Genomic DNA, 21,573 nt, shown 5'->3' on the forward strand with positions numbered 1-21,573 from the left:
GCACGTACTTGGTCGTATTCCACATCATTACCTCTTTTTGATCAATCTTTTAAATGTAGTCTATTTTCCTGTCAAATTGATTCATTTTTAGTCAGTTTTCTTTTTATTAACAGTACGAATGCCCACTTTTTAACAATCCTAAAAATATATTGCAGTTTCCACAAGAATATTAAGCACAAATTTCAACATTGACAATAAATAAATATATAAAACGGTTATTTTAAATTATAATGACATGTCTTGCCATTGTATTTTTAAAACAATAATATCTTAGTAAAGACCTTAAGTAATATTGACAAACTATATATCATTTGAAAGCTTACAATCTCTCGTTTCCATATTTGGTGAATGATTTTCAAAATAAATTACACAGGAGCCGTAATTTATCAATTTGCAACAAGAATATTTTCATACTCAAAGTGTGTTCAGACCTTTATTTTGAAATAGCGATGTAAAAAATGAAAATTGAAAAATCATGAAAAGAGGTAGATACCTCAGTTTGTTTTCATGCCAAGAGTTCAAAAGATTGCATCCATCCAATTATTTTAGAAAAAAAAGGTCTGAAACTGTCTTAAATATTACGAAAAAAATAATAAATTCACCATTTGTGATGTGGCAATAAGCTATAACGTGCATGCGTGTTGTTTGTATGTGTTTCTTAGAGGGTGAATTCATATCAAAATCTGCCAGACTTCCCATACTACTTCTGAATAGGATTTCTACTTCATAAATTGTATGAAAATTGTGAAAATAATGGTTCATATCACTCAAAACACATGTGGAAATGGGGGCGCCCTTATATGGGCAGTAATGGAGTCTGGTTGTGCCCTAGTGAACGAGTTTGGTACTGCGCCCAAACAAAATTTTACATAAAGCTCATTTTTTGAGATATCAACCTAAAATTTTAAACACAACTTGTTTAGATTTTTGGCTTTGATTTATCTGCAGGTTTAGAGTAGCCCAGGTTTTGAAAATATATATTTTATATGAAATATGAATAATTTTTTTTTTACATTGTACATTTCCATAAACTCAAACTTCTATAGCTTTTTTTCTGTTTCACTTTCTTAATTTAAAGAGTTCAGATGCAAAAGCCTCTAAGTGCCATTTGAAATTTTCTTCTAGAATGATCATTTTTATCAAGCTTGTATATTGAAGTTCAGTGATTTCACTTAAATGGCAATGATAATTACCTATTAATTGTTATTTAAGTGAAATTACCGAACTTAAATATACAAGTTTGATAAAAAATCATCATTAAAGAAGAAAATTTCAAATGGCATTTAGAGGCTTTTGCATCTGAACTCTTCATTTATTCATTTATTCTAATTATCAGACAACAAAGTGCATTCCACATATTTAATTGCTTTGAGGAAAGGAAAGGTATGAAGCCCCATCCTTCTAAATGCTGAACTACGATCATTTAATTTAGGAAGCCTTGACTTTAGCTTTAATGACTTGACACCATGATTGTATCTTTTAACAGATGCATTGAGTAACCTCACAACTGAAACATCTAGTTTCCCCTTTCTAGAGGTGTTATTCTGAGAATAGAAGAGGAAAAGAAGACTTCATACTGATGGCCAGAGAGACTTTGACCTCCTCATGCGTCATTTACATTTACTACATTTATTTAGCTGACGCTTTTATCTGAAGCTTCTTACAAATGAGGAATGATGCACTACACGATTCACTACAAGTGAAAATAACTAGTAGACTAAAAAACTAGAAAATAGCTAATACAGAGGACCTGAACAAATTTTCATTATTGAGTTAGTATAATAGAAATTAGTAAATGAGACTCAGTGTGCTCAACCCATTTCACACAGGGTCCCATTCACACAGCATCTTACAGTAGCGTCTTGAATACTCAACAGGAGTCAAGCACGTATTCTCTAGTCTAAGAGAGTATTTTTGCATCACTGCACATTTTGATCAATGATAATGTGTGTTGTTTGTAAGACTCATTAGCCTGTAGTGTTGCTCTGCTTGTGTGTTTGAAACCTCTGCCTGAATGTCTGACCCTCAGAGGAGGCCTAGACAGGAAGTGATCCATTAAAACATTTTAATGTCTAAACTGAACATAATTACACAATCTTTCACCAGATAACTCAGTGTTGCATGTCGCCTTTCTTCAGGGATCTACCTTAACATGAGGCACTTCCAAGAGGAACTCTGACGTCAGAATGGATAGCACTTGAATCCCTCAGTCATTTCACTTTAAAAAAATAAAATAAAATCTTAAATGGACAATGTTGATTTTTTTTATGGTTTGACAGTAAGATCTTTTTTCATGACAGACCCTGTGGCTTATTGTACATTGTTTTCACATCAGTTGATTAAGCAGGAAAGGAAATAAACACTGTAAAAATGTTCTTTCCCCGATTAAGCCCCACATAAAATTTAGTTTTGTCCGATCTGCCTATGGGAAAATGCAGTGTATTTGTTTAGATATTCTTTTCATAGGACTTAACACTGGGAGTGCATATTTGTCTATTTTTCTTACAGAAAACACAACAATTCCGAACATAAATGAAGTCAAGGAAAACATGACTATGGGGACGACGCTGGTGGTTAACCCGGACGGCAGTGGGTTTCTGGTAGGGAACATCTACAGATGTTTCTTATACACTGTTACTTTAGCCATGGCTACTTTTTCAATCATTACATTAGAAAAAACCTTCTGGAAACACTCTTTTAACATTTTAGTTTATGTTTATAATTATAGAACAGCCAATGACATGCTGGTCGTATATGTGCATTTCTTTTTTTATATTTTTATGACTGAAAAAATTGCAATTTGTGATTGCTGTTAAAAAAAAAAAAAAAAAAAAAAAATCAGCTTTTCGAGTGGTCAAACAATCCTAGAAAAATGTATAATTTGGACTCAAACCTAATGGGATCAAACCGGAATCCTCTACGAGTCAAATGTAATCTGATTAAGTAAACTGACATTTTTGGAAAAAAAAGAAAGGAAAAGTAGGAATTTCATTTTATCCTGTAGGATCTTTTTTTTAACCCATTAGGATTGGGTTAATTATTATGATAAACATTCCAGGAGGATTCTTTTAGGATTTTTGGATGAAGTATATCTCTGTACGAGTAGACATCGACTTTTCACCATCAAGATTTTGTAAAAGGGAAAGTTTGTTTTTAGTACGTTTTTATCGCCTTTTTATTTTACTTGTTTATTTAAATGGTCCTGGAGTGTGACAAATGAAGTTTTAAAAGTAAAAATTCAGCTTGTCACACCTAAACATTCCCATGTTTAAGCTGTTTGACACATTGTTTATAACAGTTTCCAAATGCAGTTTCAACCTCCATATGCTGCAAAGGACTGAAACAGAAATAGTTTCAGATAAACATTACAAGTTAAATAATTAATTGAGCTAGGTAAAGCTATCAATTCTCAACAATTAAAGCCGAAATATGGAGTCACGCCACAAAACTATTTGTGTACTGTATATATGAGGAGAGTTACATGTCATGTCAGCTACTCTCTCTCTCTCTCTCTCTTGCTCCCTCTGGACAGGCCTGTGGTCCTCAGTATGGGTACATGTGTGGAAAGCAGCAGTACATCACTGGGATCTGCACAAACGTCAGCTCCTCCTTCAAAGTCCTCAACTCCATCGCTCCAACTGTGCAAGGTACGATACACACGTGTTGTGAGTGTACATTAGCGCATTCCAGCCATGTAAACCACAGCCGGTCGCCCTTGCCTCGCATGTCCATGTTAGGACAGAGTTTAGGAAAGCTGACATCTACCAACATAACATAGAGCTAGTGACTCATCATAAACACACACATACATACTGAATGAAGTGTCATAGCAACAAGGAACTTCTCGCTCCTCTCATTTCATTTGAATTATGAGTTATCATATTGATTCTGAGGCAAATATAGCTCTGGTTAGCATTTAGACATGCAGACTAAGCCTGTATTTGCATAGTTTAGACATATAGTCCTTTATACAGCATTTGTTGGAAGTTGAAAACGTCTTGAATTTTCTTTTTCCATAAATTTTGTATACACAAATTGTATAATATCCAAGGTAGGCTACACATTGGATACAAGATACAGTGACAATTTAACCCTCCTGTTACCCTCAAATCTGATAACATTTTTTACCCACTGGGGTCAATTTGACCCCAGTAATTTAAACCTCCATGATATGATTTTTTTTTTGACAAAGGTATGTCTCAGTTAATTTATGTCTTTGTTGACTACTTAGGCAACCTTTTAAGTTGACAATAACCATAGACGATAACCAGCACATGGTTAACTAGCACAGTTCTGAGCATTTGTACACACAAAAAATTAAATTTTATAGAATAACCCCCTAAAAAGTTTGCCTAATTGCAGAAAAAAGGTGTTTGCAAAACACATTTTGTTACATAAAGTTTCATGGTTTAAAAATAATATATATATATATATATATATATATATATATATATATATATATATATATATATATATATATATATATATATATATATATATATATATTTTAAACAACAATGGAAAAAATACCAAATTTCACAAGTTGAAATTTATAGGGGTTAGGGTTCGGGACAGCCACATCCCAATTGAAAGTAGCCATAGACAATAAATGATGATTTGTTAAACTTAATGATATTTTTTCAATAGATAATAGAATGATATTTGTAAACATCTAAGATTTGAATACTTAAATGATTTTTAAATGTGTTTTTTTGGTTGTTGGATAGCAGTTTGCCCCAATTCTGTAGAATGGCCCATATACAAACTACACTCTAAAATAAATGGTGCTAAATAGCACTAAAAGTGGTTCATTGGCTTGTAATCATAGGGGAACCACTTTAAGTGCCAGCAGTTATCTTTGTCATATGGTGCAATGTAGAACCAAAAGAGGTGCCAGAGCACGTTAACCACCACAGAGAACCACTGAAGAACCACTGAAGAACCAAACTGGGCTTAACAGGTTCTTTGTGGTGCTACAGTATATAGCACCATGACCACCGCAAAGAACCCCTGAAGAACCTTTTTTTTTAGTGTATATTGAGTTTCTGATGAAAGGTGACATAAGCTGTGGTTAATCACCACTTTCTTATTTCCCAACGAGGTCACTGTCACGTCCAATTTCATAAATGTCATGCTCAATATATTTTATAAGTGTGCTATGTAATGTGTTTCCTATATAAACCCACCAGTGGCTGTTGGCCTTCAGCCTTTCTGTAATTTAAATGAAAGCAATGTGATATTTATTTCTCTTTCTCACCGGTATAATTATAATAAGGTCCTCATTACGTTGGTTTGCTTGTTTCAGAGTGCAAGCAGGACATGGACATTGTCATAGTGTTGGACGGTTCCAACAGCATCTACCCCTGGGATCCCATCACTGACTTCCTGGAAAAATTCCTCCAGAACATTGAAATCGGACCAGCCCGGGTGAGATTTTTTGGATTATAGTGCTTTGTCGAACAACCTTGCAGTCTTGCTTTGAAATACCTTAGAAATCACACCAGTTTAAAATAAAATATTCACTTACTGCGTCAATGGATGTTTAACAAATTGGATGAACAAATGTTTAAGTATTTTACTTTGACACTTAAGTACATTTTTCCTACTTCATCAGAGTATTTCTATTTTGGGAAACTTGTGTTCATCTAGTCTCATCCAGTGTCATCATCTTATATTAACATCATTACAAGGACTATTATATAAAGACTTTCCATGGAGAAGCTACTGGGTGGTTTGATTCTAGGGAAATAAAGGCTTTCTTGAGCACGCCGCTGGAAAATACGGCTCCAGAACGCTGAGCTGGGGGGAAGACCACATATTCCATGGCTAAATAAGAGTTTTTTTTTTTTTTTTTTTGAGAGGATGACATCACATTTGAATCAGCACAGACACAGACATTTAGCAGAGAGTGTCTGCGGGCCACCCAAACTGTCCATGTTTGGTAGCACCACCTGAACTTTATGTGTGTGTGTTTTTGCTTCTCCAGGTGGGCATCGTGTCGTACGGGGATGATGTCGGCCATGTCTTCAATCTCAGCCAGTTCAGTAACAAAGAAGACCTTGTTAATGCCGCCGGCAATATACCTCAAAGAACTGGCCACAAAACCATGACAGCTCTCGGCATTGATATAGCAAGGTGCGGCACACCGTTCAGGCCTAAAGTCTGAGACCACAGTGAAAATATCATTCAAAATCTTCTTTAAAGTTGGAATTTAGCTAAAAATTTAAAAACAAAGTTTTATAATAAACTGTCTGCTGAATAACAAAAGGGGCACTAAGAAATAGAAAATCTGAAATTTGTTCGTTTTTAATGCAAGTTGTTACGCTGATAATATAATTTGTAATGAAAACAGATGTATTACATAATTAAAAGTCATTTTCACTGGTTGATCTCAGACTTTTGGACACTGATGTATTTCAGAAAAATAATCTAATAATAATAATCATTTTCAAGGTGTCTATTCAGATAAAACATTGTGCAGACTCTTGACCTGATGTTGCATGTTTTCTAAAGGAAAGAGGCCTTTACAGTGGAGCGAGGAGCAAGACCAGGGGTCAAAAAAGTCATGGTGATCGTCACAGATGGGGAGTCGCATGACCACTACGACTTGGAACGTGTCATAAAGGAATGTGAGGACGATGGTATCGAAAGGTTTGCCATTGCTGTAAGTACATTCATCCATGTATAATTATAAAAAGCAAATAACAAATACTGTGCTGCATGAATTCAGTGGTTTCTGTAGGAAAAAATAGAAGCAATAGACTGTATAATATGGCACATGTCATTTTTCTTTCATAGGTCCTTGGCGACTATAATCGGCAGAATAAAACCACTGATGAGTTGAAGAAGTTTATTGACGAAATTGAATCCCTTGCTAGCAATGACAAAAATGACCATTTCTTCAATGTGTCAGATGAACTTGCTTTAGTGACCATTGTCGATGCCTTAGGAAGCAAAATCTTTGCCTTGGAGGGTAATGTACCTAATGCATCACGATCATTTTTTTATTTATTTTTTTAGATCCCTAACCTTAAGTACTATAACACATGAGTGGACATACGATTTTCACATGGTAGATGAAGAATCTGGCTAAAAAAAGAGAGACTGGACTGGACCTGAGTCATATTTAACAGTGGCCAGTCTTAAAGTTTAGTACTTAAAGACTGGTTAATCTTTTTAAAGTCAGTTTCATAAAAAAAGGATTCTGTTTTGAACCTGAAAAGTAAGAATGATTAGCCCTATAACTAACTGCTTGTTTTTTTTTTTTTTTCATAAATAGTACAATTCTAGTTATACAGTATAGCCTAATTATGAATATGACTTTTTTATGTCAAATGTTGTAATTTCTTCATTAAATCTGTGTAAAAAAATGTATGTCTTTATACCTAACAGCCACATCGGGGAAGCACACCTCCTCCTTTGAGATGGAAATGTCTCAGTCTGGATTTAGCGCTCACACATCAAAAGTAAGTGTTAGGTCAGTCTGCTCTTGTGAATATGGTGATATAGATCAGATTACATCAGATGCAGTTCTCAAATTTACCTCATTCTAACATCTTGCTGCTGAGGTCTCATGTGTAGCGACACAGGAAACACGCACACAGCTCAGTGTTAGCTATGAATCAGAGAAGGAAGAGCTCTCTGAGTGTGTCAATGTGTCACATCCTTTCTCAATTTTACTGACGACAGTGTTACTTTAGTACCACATTTTCAAATGCGTTGCTGGGAAATCATAAAATATGTCATAAAATATGAACGGAACAAATTTTGTATTAATTGTCTGTAGAAACATTTTTAGAAAAGTTATCTCATCCATTGCTGCATATTAAATGGTAAATGTTATTTCTTTAAAAATGCAAAAATCGAGGTTTGGGTGAGGCAATTACAATGTGAATGGGGCAAAATGTTTGAGGTTTTAAAAGCAGAAATATGAAGCTGATCATTTTATAGAAGGACTTTTATTAAAGCTACACTGTGTGATTTTTACCCCCATCTAGCGGTGAAAAGGTATATGACCATCCAGTAAATATTATTTTCTGTTCCTCTCAATTCCGATTTCGTTTTAACTCCTACGGTGGCCAATGTAGTCCAAGATTAACATGGCTTCCAGTTCGACCTCGTCCATGAGTGTTAACTCAAACGTAAACGTGAAAGGCGAAGCTTGAATTAACGGGTATGTCCCTCTTTGGCTAATGACATTAGAACCCCTTATCCGTATGTATTTTCAATGGCATATTATACACTCACGAGAATACTTTATTACTTGAACGAAGTAAATATAATATTTTTGAAAGAATTAAGTGTTTTTAGCTAAGAATAAACTAAAAGAGTTACACAGTGTAGCTTTAAGGCCTAAATGAATTCTTCAGTTTAAATGTCTGTATTACTGGATTAAATCATAATTTTTACAGTCAGTTCAGGCAATGCATTGCCATGGATTTTAATATTTATGGATTGGCTTAATTCACTTCCATTGCTGATCAAATGTCTAATATCGTAAGCTGAAGCTCAAACGTGCTTTCTTGACTTAAATATTGATCTTGTCATTGTAATATATGTCTTTCTGACAGGCAGGTGTTATGCTAGGAGCCGTGGGTGCTTATGACTGGAATGGGACTGTTGTGATGCAAACTGGGAGCGAGTTTGTCGTTCCAAAAAAAAACACCTTCCACGACCCTGAGGTGCAGAGGTACGAAGGCATGGCGGGATACGTAGGTAAGAAATCAACATTTAACCAATTCTTTTGGGTTTGCCAGTCTTATTGATAATAAGAGTCGAGAGTGGAGAGAAAATGATGCAGGAAGGGAGAATTGTAGAAAATGTCATCACAATCGTCATATTTTGAACTAATGTCACCTGTATGAGTACCACAGATCAGTGTGTTTTGAGATTGTGTCCCATCCCTGGAAACAACAGCTTAGACTTGGCTTTGTAACAGCATTGGCAACTAGCTACACCTCGGAACTTCAAACCTAATTAAGGCATGTTAAGTGTTGGGCCAAGGCCATGAATGATTATACTTCTTAGGTACCAATAGTCAAAAATAAAAATGCTGTATGTGCATATAATGTTACATGCTTCATAAAATTAGTCTCATAGAGGCAGGGAAGCTTATTATTGATGGGAAGACAGTTGTGGTAGTAGTCTAAACACATTGTCACAATCTTCTGCCATCCCATAAACACTCACACGGTAAGTGCAAATGCTCACACTCTGCACATCCCCTTTTAAGGATGTTGCTCCAGAGTGAAACAAAGGGAGTGACTTGAAAAAACTCTGCCTGATAAACGTGTTTGGAGAACTAGCTGCTCGGAAGCGCCGTTTCACAAATGTTGATTTGAGGAAAAAGATTTACAATCAGTCAAGTTGGTTTATTCTAACATTACTCCCAACAATGTCTGTGTCCTTGGTAATGAAACCGTTTATGATTTCAGCCCCAGCTGTTTCATATTAAGCGTGCAGACTACTGTAAATTGTTTTAAAGATTGGCTTAGCTGTGTGGTAGTAAAGGTTGCAGTGTGGTTGTGCTTCCAGGTTATGATGTGCAGTCAGCGTACACACCCAATGGAGTGCTATACATCACAGGAGCACCACGGTTTAACCACAGCGGGCGTGTCTTGGTGTACCGCTTCGACGGAGAAAATTTCACCATAATACAGACGTTGAAAGGAGAGCAGGTATATATTCATAATCACAATCTCAAGCAATTTTGGGTGGATCTCTCAAAAATAGATGACATTCACCCCTAAATCAAAAAGAAATAAAGAAATTAAATATTTTAAATGAATAAATTCAACATTAATTGTAAAACCCCAATCTCAAAAGAAAATAGACATTTAACAAGAAGAACGGGGGGATCTGGTGTGTAACAAGCACAGCTGGGTCAAGAGCAGGGAGAGCGGAGCGAGACTCGTGGTGCGAGTGCTAATGAACAGTGACAACAGTGAAGGATGAGAGAGGACCAGGCCTGGACTTTCTGTTGTGTTTTAGTTAAAAGTAGCTGGTTCTCATCTTCCCTTATCAATGAACTTTGTTACATGGTGGTAGTTTGGTTAGACCTGGACAACATTTATGGCTCGATGCCCCACAAGCTGGTGCAGGAAACACTAAAAAGGCACCAAGTTTCAACCTCAGTTGGAAGATACCTCATCCTGGATTGCTACAGTGACTTTAGCCTGAATCTCTTCAGGATCAACAACATCAGAGTGGCTCCGACTGCATGTGGGAATCAGCATGCACTGTACCATCTCAGTGATCCGTTTATTCTGGTGATGAACATGCTGGTGAAATTTTCTGAACTAGAGTGCAGAGACCCCAAGTCTAAGTCTGGGATCCACCAATTTTCATGAATGACTTAACAGCGATCGCTGAGTCGAGGCTGGATGCAGACGAGTCTCGAAGGAGCCAGAGAGGCTAAAGAGATGGGCCAGAATCTCATTTAAAGCCAGAAAAATCCCGATCCATCATGTCCAAGAAAGCTAGAGTAGGGAATATGTTTCCCTGAAAGTACCTTTCACGGGAGAGAAAGACAAGATCCAGTTGCGAATGAAAAGGCAGTTTATTAAGTAAACATAGAAAAGTCAAGGCTAACACAGTCTCATCCCAAAAAGTCATATAACTGACGTCTTGAGGCGTATTTTGACCATACGTCAATATCCGCCTTTTTAGGGCCCCCTTAAACGTCGGTAGATGGCGATCCCGGGCCGTCATACAACTGACGCTTTACCTTTAACGTCAGTTAGGTGACGGGTTAGGTTTAGGGTTAGGTTTAGGTATGGGGTAGAGTTAGGATCCCATAACCTCATCTACCGACGTTTAAGGGGGCCCTAAAAAGGCGAATATTGACGTATGGTCAAAAGACGTCCCAAAACGTCAGTTATATGACGTCTTGGGATGAGACCGGGTTGTCAAGGCAGGATCAACTGATGCAGAGGTGTAGGTCAGAGTTCAGGTTTTGGCAGCAAGGAGACTACAATGGGCTGAAGTCCAATGATCCCTATAGAAATCAACCTATCGTGAACAGAGCAGATAGTCCAAAACTAGAGCAGGCAGGTAACATGGGAACTGGAGACAGAGAACTGAGGGTAATGAGACAAAATGTGAACCTCAGGCCACGTTTACCCAAAGCTGGGTATTTAGCAAAACGAATATTTCCCCCCACTCTGTTTCCAAAAATAACATCGTTCACACACCCTCATAAATACGCCGTCGAGCGCCCTCATAACTATGCCAAACCTATGGGCGGCAGTGTAGGGAGAAGGATAAAGCCATGCAAGCCAATCAGAATCCTCAGAATCGACAAGAGAGAACCTAAAACGCAGTTTCTCCCAGTTCACACGACAACACATAACTGGCGTTTTCAGAAATCTCCACTTTGGTCGGAGTTTTTAGAAATAATCGTTTTCTGTGATAAAAGTGGGGTTTTCGTGTAAACGAGAGGCCAAACCGCAGGGAAATGTCTGCGTTTTCCCTTCGTGTAAACGGGGCCTCAGAACGATCTGACAATGAACACAACTGAACACAAGACTACTTATAGGACACGTTAACAAGCCGCACCTGCAGCTGATCTGATAGGTCGTCAGCGCAGTTGGTAACTAAGCTACGCTGATAGGCAATTAGACCAGGACGGTACATACAAACATGAACAGGCAAACCTGCAAACTGTGACAGTACCATTCTCTACTCTCTCTCTTACCCCTTTTCCATCAAATGGTTCGCATAGATGACGAAATAAATGCTAAAACACTCTATCCTGATCGTTTTCAATACTCACAATTCCAATTCCTGATTCCCTACAGTGGTTTTGACGACACAAGATGGTTTTTGTACTGCCAAGGGCGTAGCTCGCGTGGTGAGCTGAAACCTGCGTACGTCACAAAGTGCGGAACATCCAATAGGATAATTTAACTGCAGTAGCCACCGTTCAACCTGAAGAGGGCAGCACTAAGACGTTTTTACACCATATATTGTAGAAATAGAACACTTTATAAACAAATGTCAAAAAAGTTACACAAATCAATGACTGGTATTAATAAAGATCCATTCTTACAGATCATTAACTAAAAAAAGTTGGCTAAGTGTATAGTTACTCTCTTTTGTGATTCATCATTTTGTGTTTAAATTGCAGTTTCATTCTCAATTTTGTCATGCTTTTCTTAGATCGGTTCGTATTTCGGCAGCGTCCTCCAGACGCATGACATTGACCGTGACAATTACACTGACATCCTTCTGGTCGGATCTCCCATGTATATGGGTCCAGAGAGAGACGAACAAGGTCAAGTCTACGTCTACAAACTCAATGAGGTGTGTGTCTTTAATCTGTGTGTGATATGCCTCATTCCACATACTGAAAACATGTGTAGGGTAGTGTAGCACCTTCATTCCAGCCCGGGAGCATGTGGTAGCAGTAAATTTGGATCTGTCTTCAGGGAGTGTGTGTTGCGTTGGTGTTCAGCCTGAGATAAGTGGTCCCAGAGCAAGGGAAGGGTTGGAATGAGAGCTTGGCATCATGGGAGTGGAAATCAAATGAAACTGTAATATCTCCAGCAAAATACCAGCCTCTGTGAAGCACCTGCTCTCAAGAGCTTCCAAATAATGGTGTAAATGGAGCCATTTCTATCGGTTTTCCCCGTCGGTCAGTGTTTCTTTGTGAAGCATTTTAGTACACGGCAGCACTGTATAGAGCCTACATATCGTTTGTTTTCTTTTGTTTCTTCTCCAAAAAATTCAAATCACTGAATATACAGACTGGTGTCTTTTCTTTCCTGTTTAACTCCATCTGTTTAATCGTCTTCGTAACAATTTTATATTTTCTTGAAATTTCCATTGGAACCTACTTTTCTTCTTACCTATATGTTCAACCACGAGTCTGTAGGCCACGCTGATATCTGCAGTATCTCAGGCATTTACTCTGTGTCTGATTGTTACTCTCAGGATGGGCTGTTTGAGCATGAGATGACTCTGAAGCCGGTCAATCAGACCTGTTGTACTGCTAACTCTCAGAGCAACTGTAAAAGCTTCAGTAAGAACGAGCCCTGCGGCTCACGCTTCGGCACTGCAATCGCTGCCGTTCCTGACCTCAACCTGGACGGCTTTAATGACATAGTGATCGGATCGCCTTTGGAGAACGACCACAGAGGGGCGGTGTATATTTACCACGGTTCTCAGAAATCAATAAAGGAGAAGTATGTTCAGGTAAGGAATCTTGACAGCATATCATCAAGTGGTCATTAAAGGAGCTGTATGTAAGAAATGTGTTTCAAATAATCAGAAAATGGCCCTGATATGTCACTAGACATTATGAAATCATGTCAATTTAATACTTGTATCACTGACAACAGTAGTCCCGCCTGGATATATAACTGATGTTGATGTTGTCATGTTGTGTTTTGGTCTGATGCTCCACCCTCCACCGATCTACCAATCACGGAGTCAGTAGTGTTGCAGCTACAGTAGGGTTGCCAGCTCTACTCTACTAGTTACCACAGCTGCAGCTACAAACATTTTGGTAAAAAAATGTTGGAGCCTATCTGGCAACCTCGAGTCAGGGGGGAGGGGGAGGGGATTCATCGCTCTACAGTAATTAGAAAGTGATTGCAGTACCAGTTTTGGCCACAATCTTACACACGGCTCCTTTGACATTGTGGTGGTTAGAAAGACAGACCCCCTGTATAAACATATTGCTTTTTAACATGTGTACAGTAAGATTTAATGTTTACATTGTATTTGTGATAAACTGCAGAGCTATTCAAATATGAATTATTGATGTACAGATTTGTTTGTGTTTAGCGAATTGCTGCTGGAGGAGATGGAGAGAGCATGAAGTTCTTTGGCCAATCGATTCACGGCATCATGGATTTGAATGGCGATGGCATCATTGACGTCACTATCGGAGGAATAGGAGGGGCCGCACTTTATTGGTGAGTGTGTTTGACTTAAAGTGTCATTTTTATGTGAGTGAATCTATTCTGTAGTGCAACATTTTAAATTCTCACTAATGTCTGGATCTAAAAAAGCCTTGGGTATGAAACATGAACTCGCTACCCTCTGGATGTCTGTCTTCCTGGTTCCCACCCACAGCAGCTGTCTCAAATCTGGACCTGAGCCTAAACATCCCACATCGTGGAGGCTAGTCCGTCAGGGGTTATGTCCCTCCGCTACGACACATTTCTACTGGGCTCCGAATCTGTGTGAGAGTGCCTCCAAGCACGAAATAAACTCTTGGCAGCGTTTCCTTTCTTAGATTCCCCTACAGAGATCACAGATTCCAGAGTGGCCATGGATTCTAGTGACCTCTGCCATCTTCATTCCCCAAGCTGCAACACCCAGCCTTTTAGGAGCTCTCCATTCGCCTCTAATTGACCACACATTAAATTTTTTGGAGACCATCTGAAGTGTTTAGTTGGACTGAAATCAGTCTATGATCTACGAAGCAGCTGTTGTTGTATGGAATGAAAAGACACACCTAGTAATCCTCCAAATGCTGCTCCATTCACAAACATCTTGTTGAATTTGTTTAATCCAGGTCTCGGGATGTTGCAGAGCTTCGTGCCGATATGACCTTCGACCCAAGCAAGATCAATCTGCAGCAGACCTGTCAGGTCCACGGGAGGACCACAGTATGTGTGAAGACCAAAGTGTGTTTCAAATATCAAATGAAGTCTGACAAAGACACAATCACGGGAACTCGTGAGTCACTGGTGCTCTTTCTTTATGTTTTGCCAATCAAGTCTTTAATGTTCTGTGTTTTTAAATGCCATTTCCCTCCAGTCATCAGGTACAATTTAACGCTGGACTCGCTGAGAGCGATTGCCAGAGGACGGTTTAACGATAGCGAGGACAGGAAATTGCAGAAGATCGAGTTGATCGTCAACGAGCTTTGCAGAGAGCACATCTTCTACACGTCGGCAAGTAAATCAGTTTTTCATATGCAAGAGCAATATAGACCTTAGTTATGTTAGACGCCATATTGAGTTGAAAGGTTCTGGATCCCATAATTGTAAAACTGTGTTTCACGCACTGTATTTTGTCCTTCACAGCCATGTTTTCATTCCTGTCAAAACTTAAATATGGCGCAACCCTGACTAAGGTCTGTTAGGGCTGCACAAACTTCTGTCTTGTGATTTTAGCTGTTCTTTGTGTACAGTATATGGTGTTTGTAAATGTATTTTTATAAAGAAGCGGCGATACTAACTTAACCATGACTTTCAGTAGGGCTGCTCGATTAAGCCAAAAAACATTAGGGTAAAATCGAAATCCAAAATCAATTACGATTAATCAATTACGATTGTTGCTTTTCCAAGTAACAAAGTAGCGCATAAAAAAAGTCAAGCAAATAAGGCGATAATCAAAATAGGTGTTTATAGAAGATGATTATAGATGTATGTAAAGGTGTTTATAGTTATATTAGTTGTTAAATGATATTAATGCATACAATTACTTGAATAGACATCTTCTGTGATGGATTTTTGAATTAAAATGAATTTTGATATTTTTCAGGGGTGTGAAGTGAAAAATGTCAGGTTGGTACAACCGTCCTGATGTCATAATGAAGAAAATACCTCATTATCACACATTTGAATTATTATTTTGGCATAATCTTTAATTATTATTTCTTTGAAGAGTAAAAGCAATGAATAATTGTTGTTAAAATATACATTTTTTAAAAACGTTGTCGTCATGCGGTGCTACCAACAGGGGAAAAAAAACACAAAACAGAAAATGGTATCATTGGTCAATAAGCCTCTTACAGTACCAGATAATTAGACATTTTTAGAGCATAAGATGTATTAAATATGTTCAAATGTCTTCTTAAATGTAATGTGTTTGGCTTTGAATAAACGGATCTGCCAAATCTATAAATGTAAAGCAGTGGTAGCCCTCCCTGTTTGTGCAGACTGGCTTCTTGTAAAACCAGCCCCCGTTCTTCTCTGAAACCATTAACTGTGTATCTGTTTGCCTCTGATCTAGCTCATGTTACGTTTAACGTCTCTCAGTAGATAAAGAGCATAAAACTAAGCGTTTGAAAGTAGAGGACTTGAGTTTAATAAAAGCCAGAGTTTCTCTGATCAAAGCCCCGAGGCCAGTAAAGTCACTCCCAGTCTCCGTTGAGAGACTACAGCACGTCCCGCTTCGGTGCATACTTGTCCTCTGAGCTCTAGAGGAAGTAAGCTATCCGAAAAGAACGTGCTGTAAGAGGCGACGCCCCCTTGTGTTAATGATGGACGACTGCAATACTGCATGATCAATATCAGAATATTACCTATACAAACCAATACAGAGTTGATGATAAGAGGCTGCTATAGCAACAGAATGAATTTGATACCATTTCTGAGTTGTCTGCCTGACGTTAAGCTGAAAAAATTTGCAACATCCTTTATTATCCCCCACAGGATAAACTGGATTTCAGAGACCCCATTATGGTCACGTTGGAATTCGGTTTAGTGGATGAAGACAAGGGTCCAGTCCTAGACGGGGAATTACCGACGTCACTCAACAAGACTGTAAGATCTCATTCTCGTTCCTGTTGCCGAATCTAATCTGAGGTTTATACGTGTAGGTCATAGAGTGCAACATTCACTGCTCCAGTAACCGCTCCACTTATAACGCTCATTAAAAGAAGTAAATGTGGGTGGCAGGCAGCTGTAAGTTAGTCTAATGAAGTCTCTCTAATTTTACAAGCGCTGAGAGATTTTCTCCATGTTTGCTCTCTCACATGAAGTTATAATGAGATTTTGATTAGCAGAAACAGGGATGGGCTGGCATAGGGAATGCCAAGACTTTTCAGAATGGCGAAATTAATCTGTTTACTTTATAACCAATTTTGGATATGCATATGATAGTGATGGGAGATAGGCTACTAAGCTTTTCAAAGCTTTGAATCAATTGAACCAATTGCTTTGTAAAATGATTCTGTTTCAAAGAGCTCAAAATGCTGAACTCCAAACACGCATAAAACACCAATCGCAAAATGTTTGATCTATTAAATGCAATTAACAAATCATCTAATACCATTAAATGTGAAGTGACTTTGTAAAACAGGTATGTCTTATTTTATTAAAGCTGCATTCTGTAATTTTTTTGGGTTAAAAAAATTATCCAAAATAAATCTTTGAGCAAGTACATTCTACAGTTTTATTCATTTAGCTGACGCTTTTATCCAAAGCGACTTACAATTGCTATATATGTCAGAGGTCGCGCGCCTCTGGAGCAACTAGGGGTTAAGTGTCTTGCTCAGGGACACATTGGTGTCTCAAAGTGGATTTCGAACCCGGGTTTCTCACACCAAAGGCATATGTCTTATCCACTGTGCCATCACCACCCAATTCAAAGTGGTAAGCTTGTAATATTGTTTTTAATTCCAGTGGTAGGCTGGAATAAACCCTCTTTTTACTCCCAGTCCATCAGGAACTGGAGGTTTCTTAACTCAATGTTTTATTCCCAAGCAGACAGCTTTGCCAGCTCATGATGAGATAAGGTTATCAGGAGGAATAGCCAGTTTTCCTGGAGACATCTCTGAGCAGTGTTTGCCAGTGCTACTCCCATGACGTTCTGTTGTTCTTGTCCTCCCTTCAGAAAGCACTCAAACAAGGAAAAAATTCCTGACACAAATATTTGCGGCAATCTGTTGGGTTAATGCTTGTAATTAAATGGCATTGTTAGAAAGGGGAGTGAAACGAAATCTGGCAGGAAAACTGTTTAGAAATGTGTTGCCAAACATTGTTTAGCAAACTTAAAGGAATGAAGATGTTTTGAAGTGTGTTTTTACAACCTTTCAAGCACGTCAGAATAATTCTTCCTTTATTACTTTACTTTGTATTTTCTTTCGCTCTAGATCGCATTGGTAGACTGCGGGAATGACGACAAGTGTGTTGCTAATCTACACCTTAAAGCCACTGCAAACATCTCAAGGTATTAATAGTATCTTTTATAATGTATTCAGCCTTCAGGTTATTTTCCTTAAATGTATTTCTGATTCTTCTGTCTTTAATATAGTTATTGTTGTAGATTGACAAAATTATGACAGGACTATGTCAGTGTGGCTGTTTTATTAAAATTGTAAATATTTTCTGGTGTATTCTGTATTTTGTCAATTCTTGTCATCTCCTGCCCCCTTCTGTTGACTTTTGAAAAAATAAAGATTCCCGGTTGTCCTGTCATTTTCATCAGCCTCAGATTTTATCCACAAGGCATGAAACAGGATAACAGAAGCAAACTAGATCATGGATGCAAACTAACATTGTCCATCTTTTATTTCTGTATATTTATAGTCTTTTCATAAAAAGCAACCAAGAGAAGTTTTATGTCAACATCAACATCCGCAACAGTGGAGACAATGCTTATAATACCAGGGTTACACTGAGCCACACGGAAAATATCAACTATGTGAAAGTTGAGGTAAGTCAACTGTAATGGCCTCATGTAAATAACACTTGGTTTTAGAGACTGTAGATCAATCAGTGTTGGCTGGTCTAACAAATCAGTGAATGTTCAATCATTTTTTTAATTAGATTTTTTTTTTTTTTTTTGGTGACAAAAACAGTTTCTGTTTTATTTTATTTTTGCAGCCTAAAGAGAAGGACTGTGAAACAAATAATACCAGAATAGTATGTGCAGTTGGATATCCTTTCCTTAAAACTGATAAAACGGTGAGATTTGTCTCTGCAATCAAATTAGCATTGTTATATTTCATTCTGTTTACACTGTTTTTCATTTCAATCCAACAGGAAAGCTTCCAAATCCAATTTGAGCCCAATCCCTCTCATATTCGTAAGGACATTGTGATTAATGTTACTGCAACAACGTAAGAATCACGTTCATGACTACTCCTTTGAAACTTACCAATGAAAACTTCTTTTTACTGTTTGACTCACTTGATCAAATAGAGAATAAGGATATGTATATAATTAATTTTTCACCACAGTGATAGTGAGGGGTCAGACTCGGCTCTGAAAGACTACTTTGTGAGCATCGTCATCCCTGTGAAGCATGAAGCCAACCTGCGATTCATTGCGTAAGTGCCTTATTTAAACCAACCAATCAGCTTTGTCAAAACCAAAAGAATTGAACTGTCATTTCATGTTTTTATTGTAGTAACAAGTACATGAAGGAGGACCACATCATATTGAAAGAGAAGGAGACAATACCTAATTTTTTCAACCACACTAGTGTGATCGGAGACGAGGTGAAAATCAGCTACACGGTAAGACTCAAAACCTCAACCTGGAGTTTTAATTGCTTCCTTCGGGCCCTCAAGAGACTACCATGTGGTCAAGAGAAAAAAAAAAAAAAGGAACTGTGGTGGAGAACAGTGTCTATGTCATACTGTAGTAGTTAATATAAAACATGGGAGTAAACTGTCACCAAGGAGCGACATACAGTACTGTATGACCAAGGAGTCATCTTGGAGTCAAATGGAGTCTGATGCCAATGTGAAATTGACTTTTTTTTTGGTGTGGACATGATCCAGATTCATTTAAACTGGTTTGAGTGTGAATGCTTTGTTGATCCAGAAGTTTAGTTCAGACAAACTGGTTTGGCTCAGTGCAATTATGAAATCACAAAGGCTGTGATTGTTTTTTTTTTATGCATGACTTGTAAGTAAAGCACAGCTCTGTGATCAGTAGTAAACGCAGCTCCATCTGAAACCACTGTGAGTTTGAGTTGCTTATAACGTGCATTTGAAAAAGCAACACATGTCAAACATCTTTCCAAACATAAGAAGCATTTATGAACCTCTTGTGAAACAAAAGACAACATTTAATAAAAAATGTTGTACTTAACTCACTTCATTATGACAATTGATTGAGCATCCTTCTGTGAGATGATGTGGCTCCTTACACAGAATAAGGTACAGAACATACAGTATTATTTCATAGGACTCTTTTTACAGCCATAAAGGTTATGTCGATTAGCATTGAAGTGTAAATATACTTTATTATCATAAAGTTTGTGGAACTCAGACAAACCATATATTGTCATAGTCATGATTATTAGTCATTTTTAATCAAAGCGTTTCAATCTTCTGTCTAATCAGCAAAAGTGATAGTATGATGTTATTAGTATGTTAGTATGATGGTATAAATGCACAGATATTTCCTGGAACGACGTGTGTTATCTTACTTCTGCGGGACATATTTGAAGCATTTGCTACTGATCACATATCTGTGCTAAACAGACAAGCTACGCATGAAATTTAACTTCGATTAATCGGGCAGCCCTATTCTGACTGATTTCTGATTGTGTTCAACAGATTGAGAGAGAACCTGAAATGCCGAGTCCTCCACTGCTGCTCACGATAGTGTTCCCGTATCAAACGTCTGCAAAAAACTTGCTGCTGTACCTCACAGAGCTCACGCACACAGCGGTAGGTGCTCAGATTCCTCAAGTGGCCACATCTACTGTACATGACTGGCTCAGAAATATTTCAACTGCCTCATTTTGTTCTTATAGAACATCAGCTGTGATGCCAAAAAATGGATTAACCCTTTACTCATCAAGCCTGACAACCCTCATGCAGTGAATCCTAAAAAAGAGTCCTTGAGCGTCTATCTTTTGGTGAGTAAGCATCGCTTTTCTTGTGAATTTCTGAGTTGGAAGTGGGTATCTGATCGTATTTCAATTTTTTACCGTCTCCCAGAGTTGTAAAGAAGAAAGACATCCCTGCGTGTCCTTTAGCTGCTCCATCCCTCCTGGAGACTTCAACCAGATCAACAGCACTTTCAGAGTGTGGCGACCCACCTTCCTCAAAGTACGCTCTTCCGCTTGATAACTTTCACGTTCTGCTATGTATGATCCGTCAGTATGCTGTAGTAATGTACTTTGCCGTCTGAAAAATGAATCATTTGTAGGGAGAATTTTCCAGCATTTACATGGGTGTCGATGCCAAGCTGGAGAACAAGAACACGGACCTGTTTGTGTTAAATGATAACGTCAAGGCCAGAGAGGTATGAAAGCAAGCCAGCCCTTGATTCTGCACTAATATCAATATGAGTATAATTTGAGTAAATGCATGACCATTCAGATTATAAAATTGAATCAGGCTCAGTCTATATTTAAAATTGCTGTAAGGGATTTTTTTTTTTTTTTTAAACCACACATGTACCGGCCAATTACCTGATCTAAATGTCACATCACTGTTCTGAGCTGTAGGCAGCAGGGAAGGAACACCATAAACAACTTTTATTTTGACCCCTCATTCTAGTGAACTACTAAAATGTGGTTACACATGCCCGTATCAGTTGTTCAGACATGTCCAAGTATGAACTGTTTCAGTGTACTGGTGATTCGAGAGCTAGAGAGGGAACTGCTGTTGACTCGAGACCTATTGCCATCAGATCACTGTTATATTACCAATAGTTTTTATTTGTTATGGTTTTGATTTTTTTTTTTTTTAGCAAAAGACATTTTATGAAACCCTTGGCACTTACTTCTCATTTCAGTGTGTAAAAACCGGCATCATAGGATCATATACTCATGGTGGCATGCCAGAAAGTGAGTTTGAGTAACTTGTAGATCTGTGCTGACTCAAGCCTAAGACTGTTTCGAGAGTTCAGTACAATTTAGTAGATCTCA

The 21,573-nt window shown here is 37.9% G+C and overlaps 1 protein-coding gene across 3 annotated transcripts in view; it reads left to right on the forward strand.

Moving 5' to 3' along the window:
* itga1 (integrin, alpha 1) overlaps nucleotides 1–21,573 on the forward strand; it is a 46,092-nt gene that overhangs the window by 21,383 nt on the left and 3,136 nt on the right. For all 3 annotated transcript variants that reach the window (XM_039675443.2, XM_089126174.1, XM_089126175.1), the window contains 25 exons: nucleotides 2,509–2,600; nucleotides 3,533–3,647; nucleotides 5,306–5,427; nucleotides 5,987–6,135; nucleotides 6,514–6,664; nucleotides 6,799–6,973; nucleotides 7,393–7,466; nucleotides 8,571–8,715; nucleotides 9,535–9,677; nucleotides 12,160–12,303; nucleotides 12,934–13,194; nucleotides 13,789–13,919; nucleotides 14,525–14,688; nucleotides 14,770–14,906; nucleotides 16,392–16,502; nucleotides 17,834–17,910; nucleotides 18,270–18,396; nucleotides 18,567–18,647; nucleotides 18,726–18,802; nucleotides 18,923–19,012; nucleotides 19,093–19,201; nucleotides 20,252–20,365; nucleotides 20,452–20,556; nucleotides 20,639–20,749; nucleotides 20,850–20,945. In XM_039675443.2, the coding sequence (XP_039531377.2) occupies nucleotides 2,509–2,600; nucleotides 3,533–3,647; nucleotides 5,306–5,427; nucleotides 5,987–6,135; nucleotides 6,514–6,664; nucleotides 6,799–6,973; nucleotides 7,393–7,466; nucleotides 8,571–8,715; nucleotides 9,535–9,677; nucleotides 12,160–12,303; nucleotides 12,934–13,194; nucleotides 13,789–13,919; nucleotides 14,525–14,688; nucleotides 14,770–14,906; nucleotides 16,392–16,502; nucleotides 17,834–17,910; nucleotides 18,270–18,396; nucleotides 18,567–18,647; nucleotides 18,726–18,802; nucleotides 18,923–19,012; nucleotides 19,093–19,201; nucleotides 20,252–20,365; nucleotides 20,452–20,556; nucleotides 20,639–20,749; nucleotides 20,850–20,945 (3,101 nt within the window). The remainder of the gene's footprint in view (nucleotides 1–2,508; nucleotides 2,601–3,532; nucleotides 3,648–5,305; nucleotides 5,428–5,986; nucleotides 6,136–6,513; nucleotides 6,665–6,798; nucleotides 6,974–7,392; nucleotides 7,467–8,570; nucleotides 8,716–9,534; nucleotides 9,678–12,159; nucleotides 12,304–12,933; nucleotides 13,195–13,788; nucleotides 13,920–14,524; nucleotides 14,689–14,769; nucleotides 14,907–16,391; nucleotides 16,503–17,833; nucleotides 17,911–18,269; nucleotides 18,397–18,566; nucleotides 18,648–18,725; nucleotides 18,803–18,922; nucleotides 19,013–19,092; nucleotides 19,202–20,251; nucleotides 20,366–20,451; nucleotides 20,557–20,638; nucleotides 20,750–20,849; nucleotides 20,946–21,573) is intronic.

This window comes from Pimephales promelas, chromosome 23, assembly GCF_988280905.1.
Source record: "Pimephales promelas chromosome 23, fPimPro1.hap1.1, whole genome shotgun sequence".
Classification (NCBI taxonomy): domain Eukaryota; kingdom Metazoa; phylum Chordata; class Actinopteri; order Cypriniformes; family Leuciscidae; genus Pimephales; species Pimephales promelas.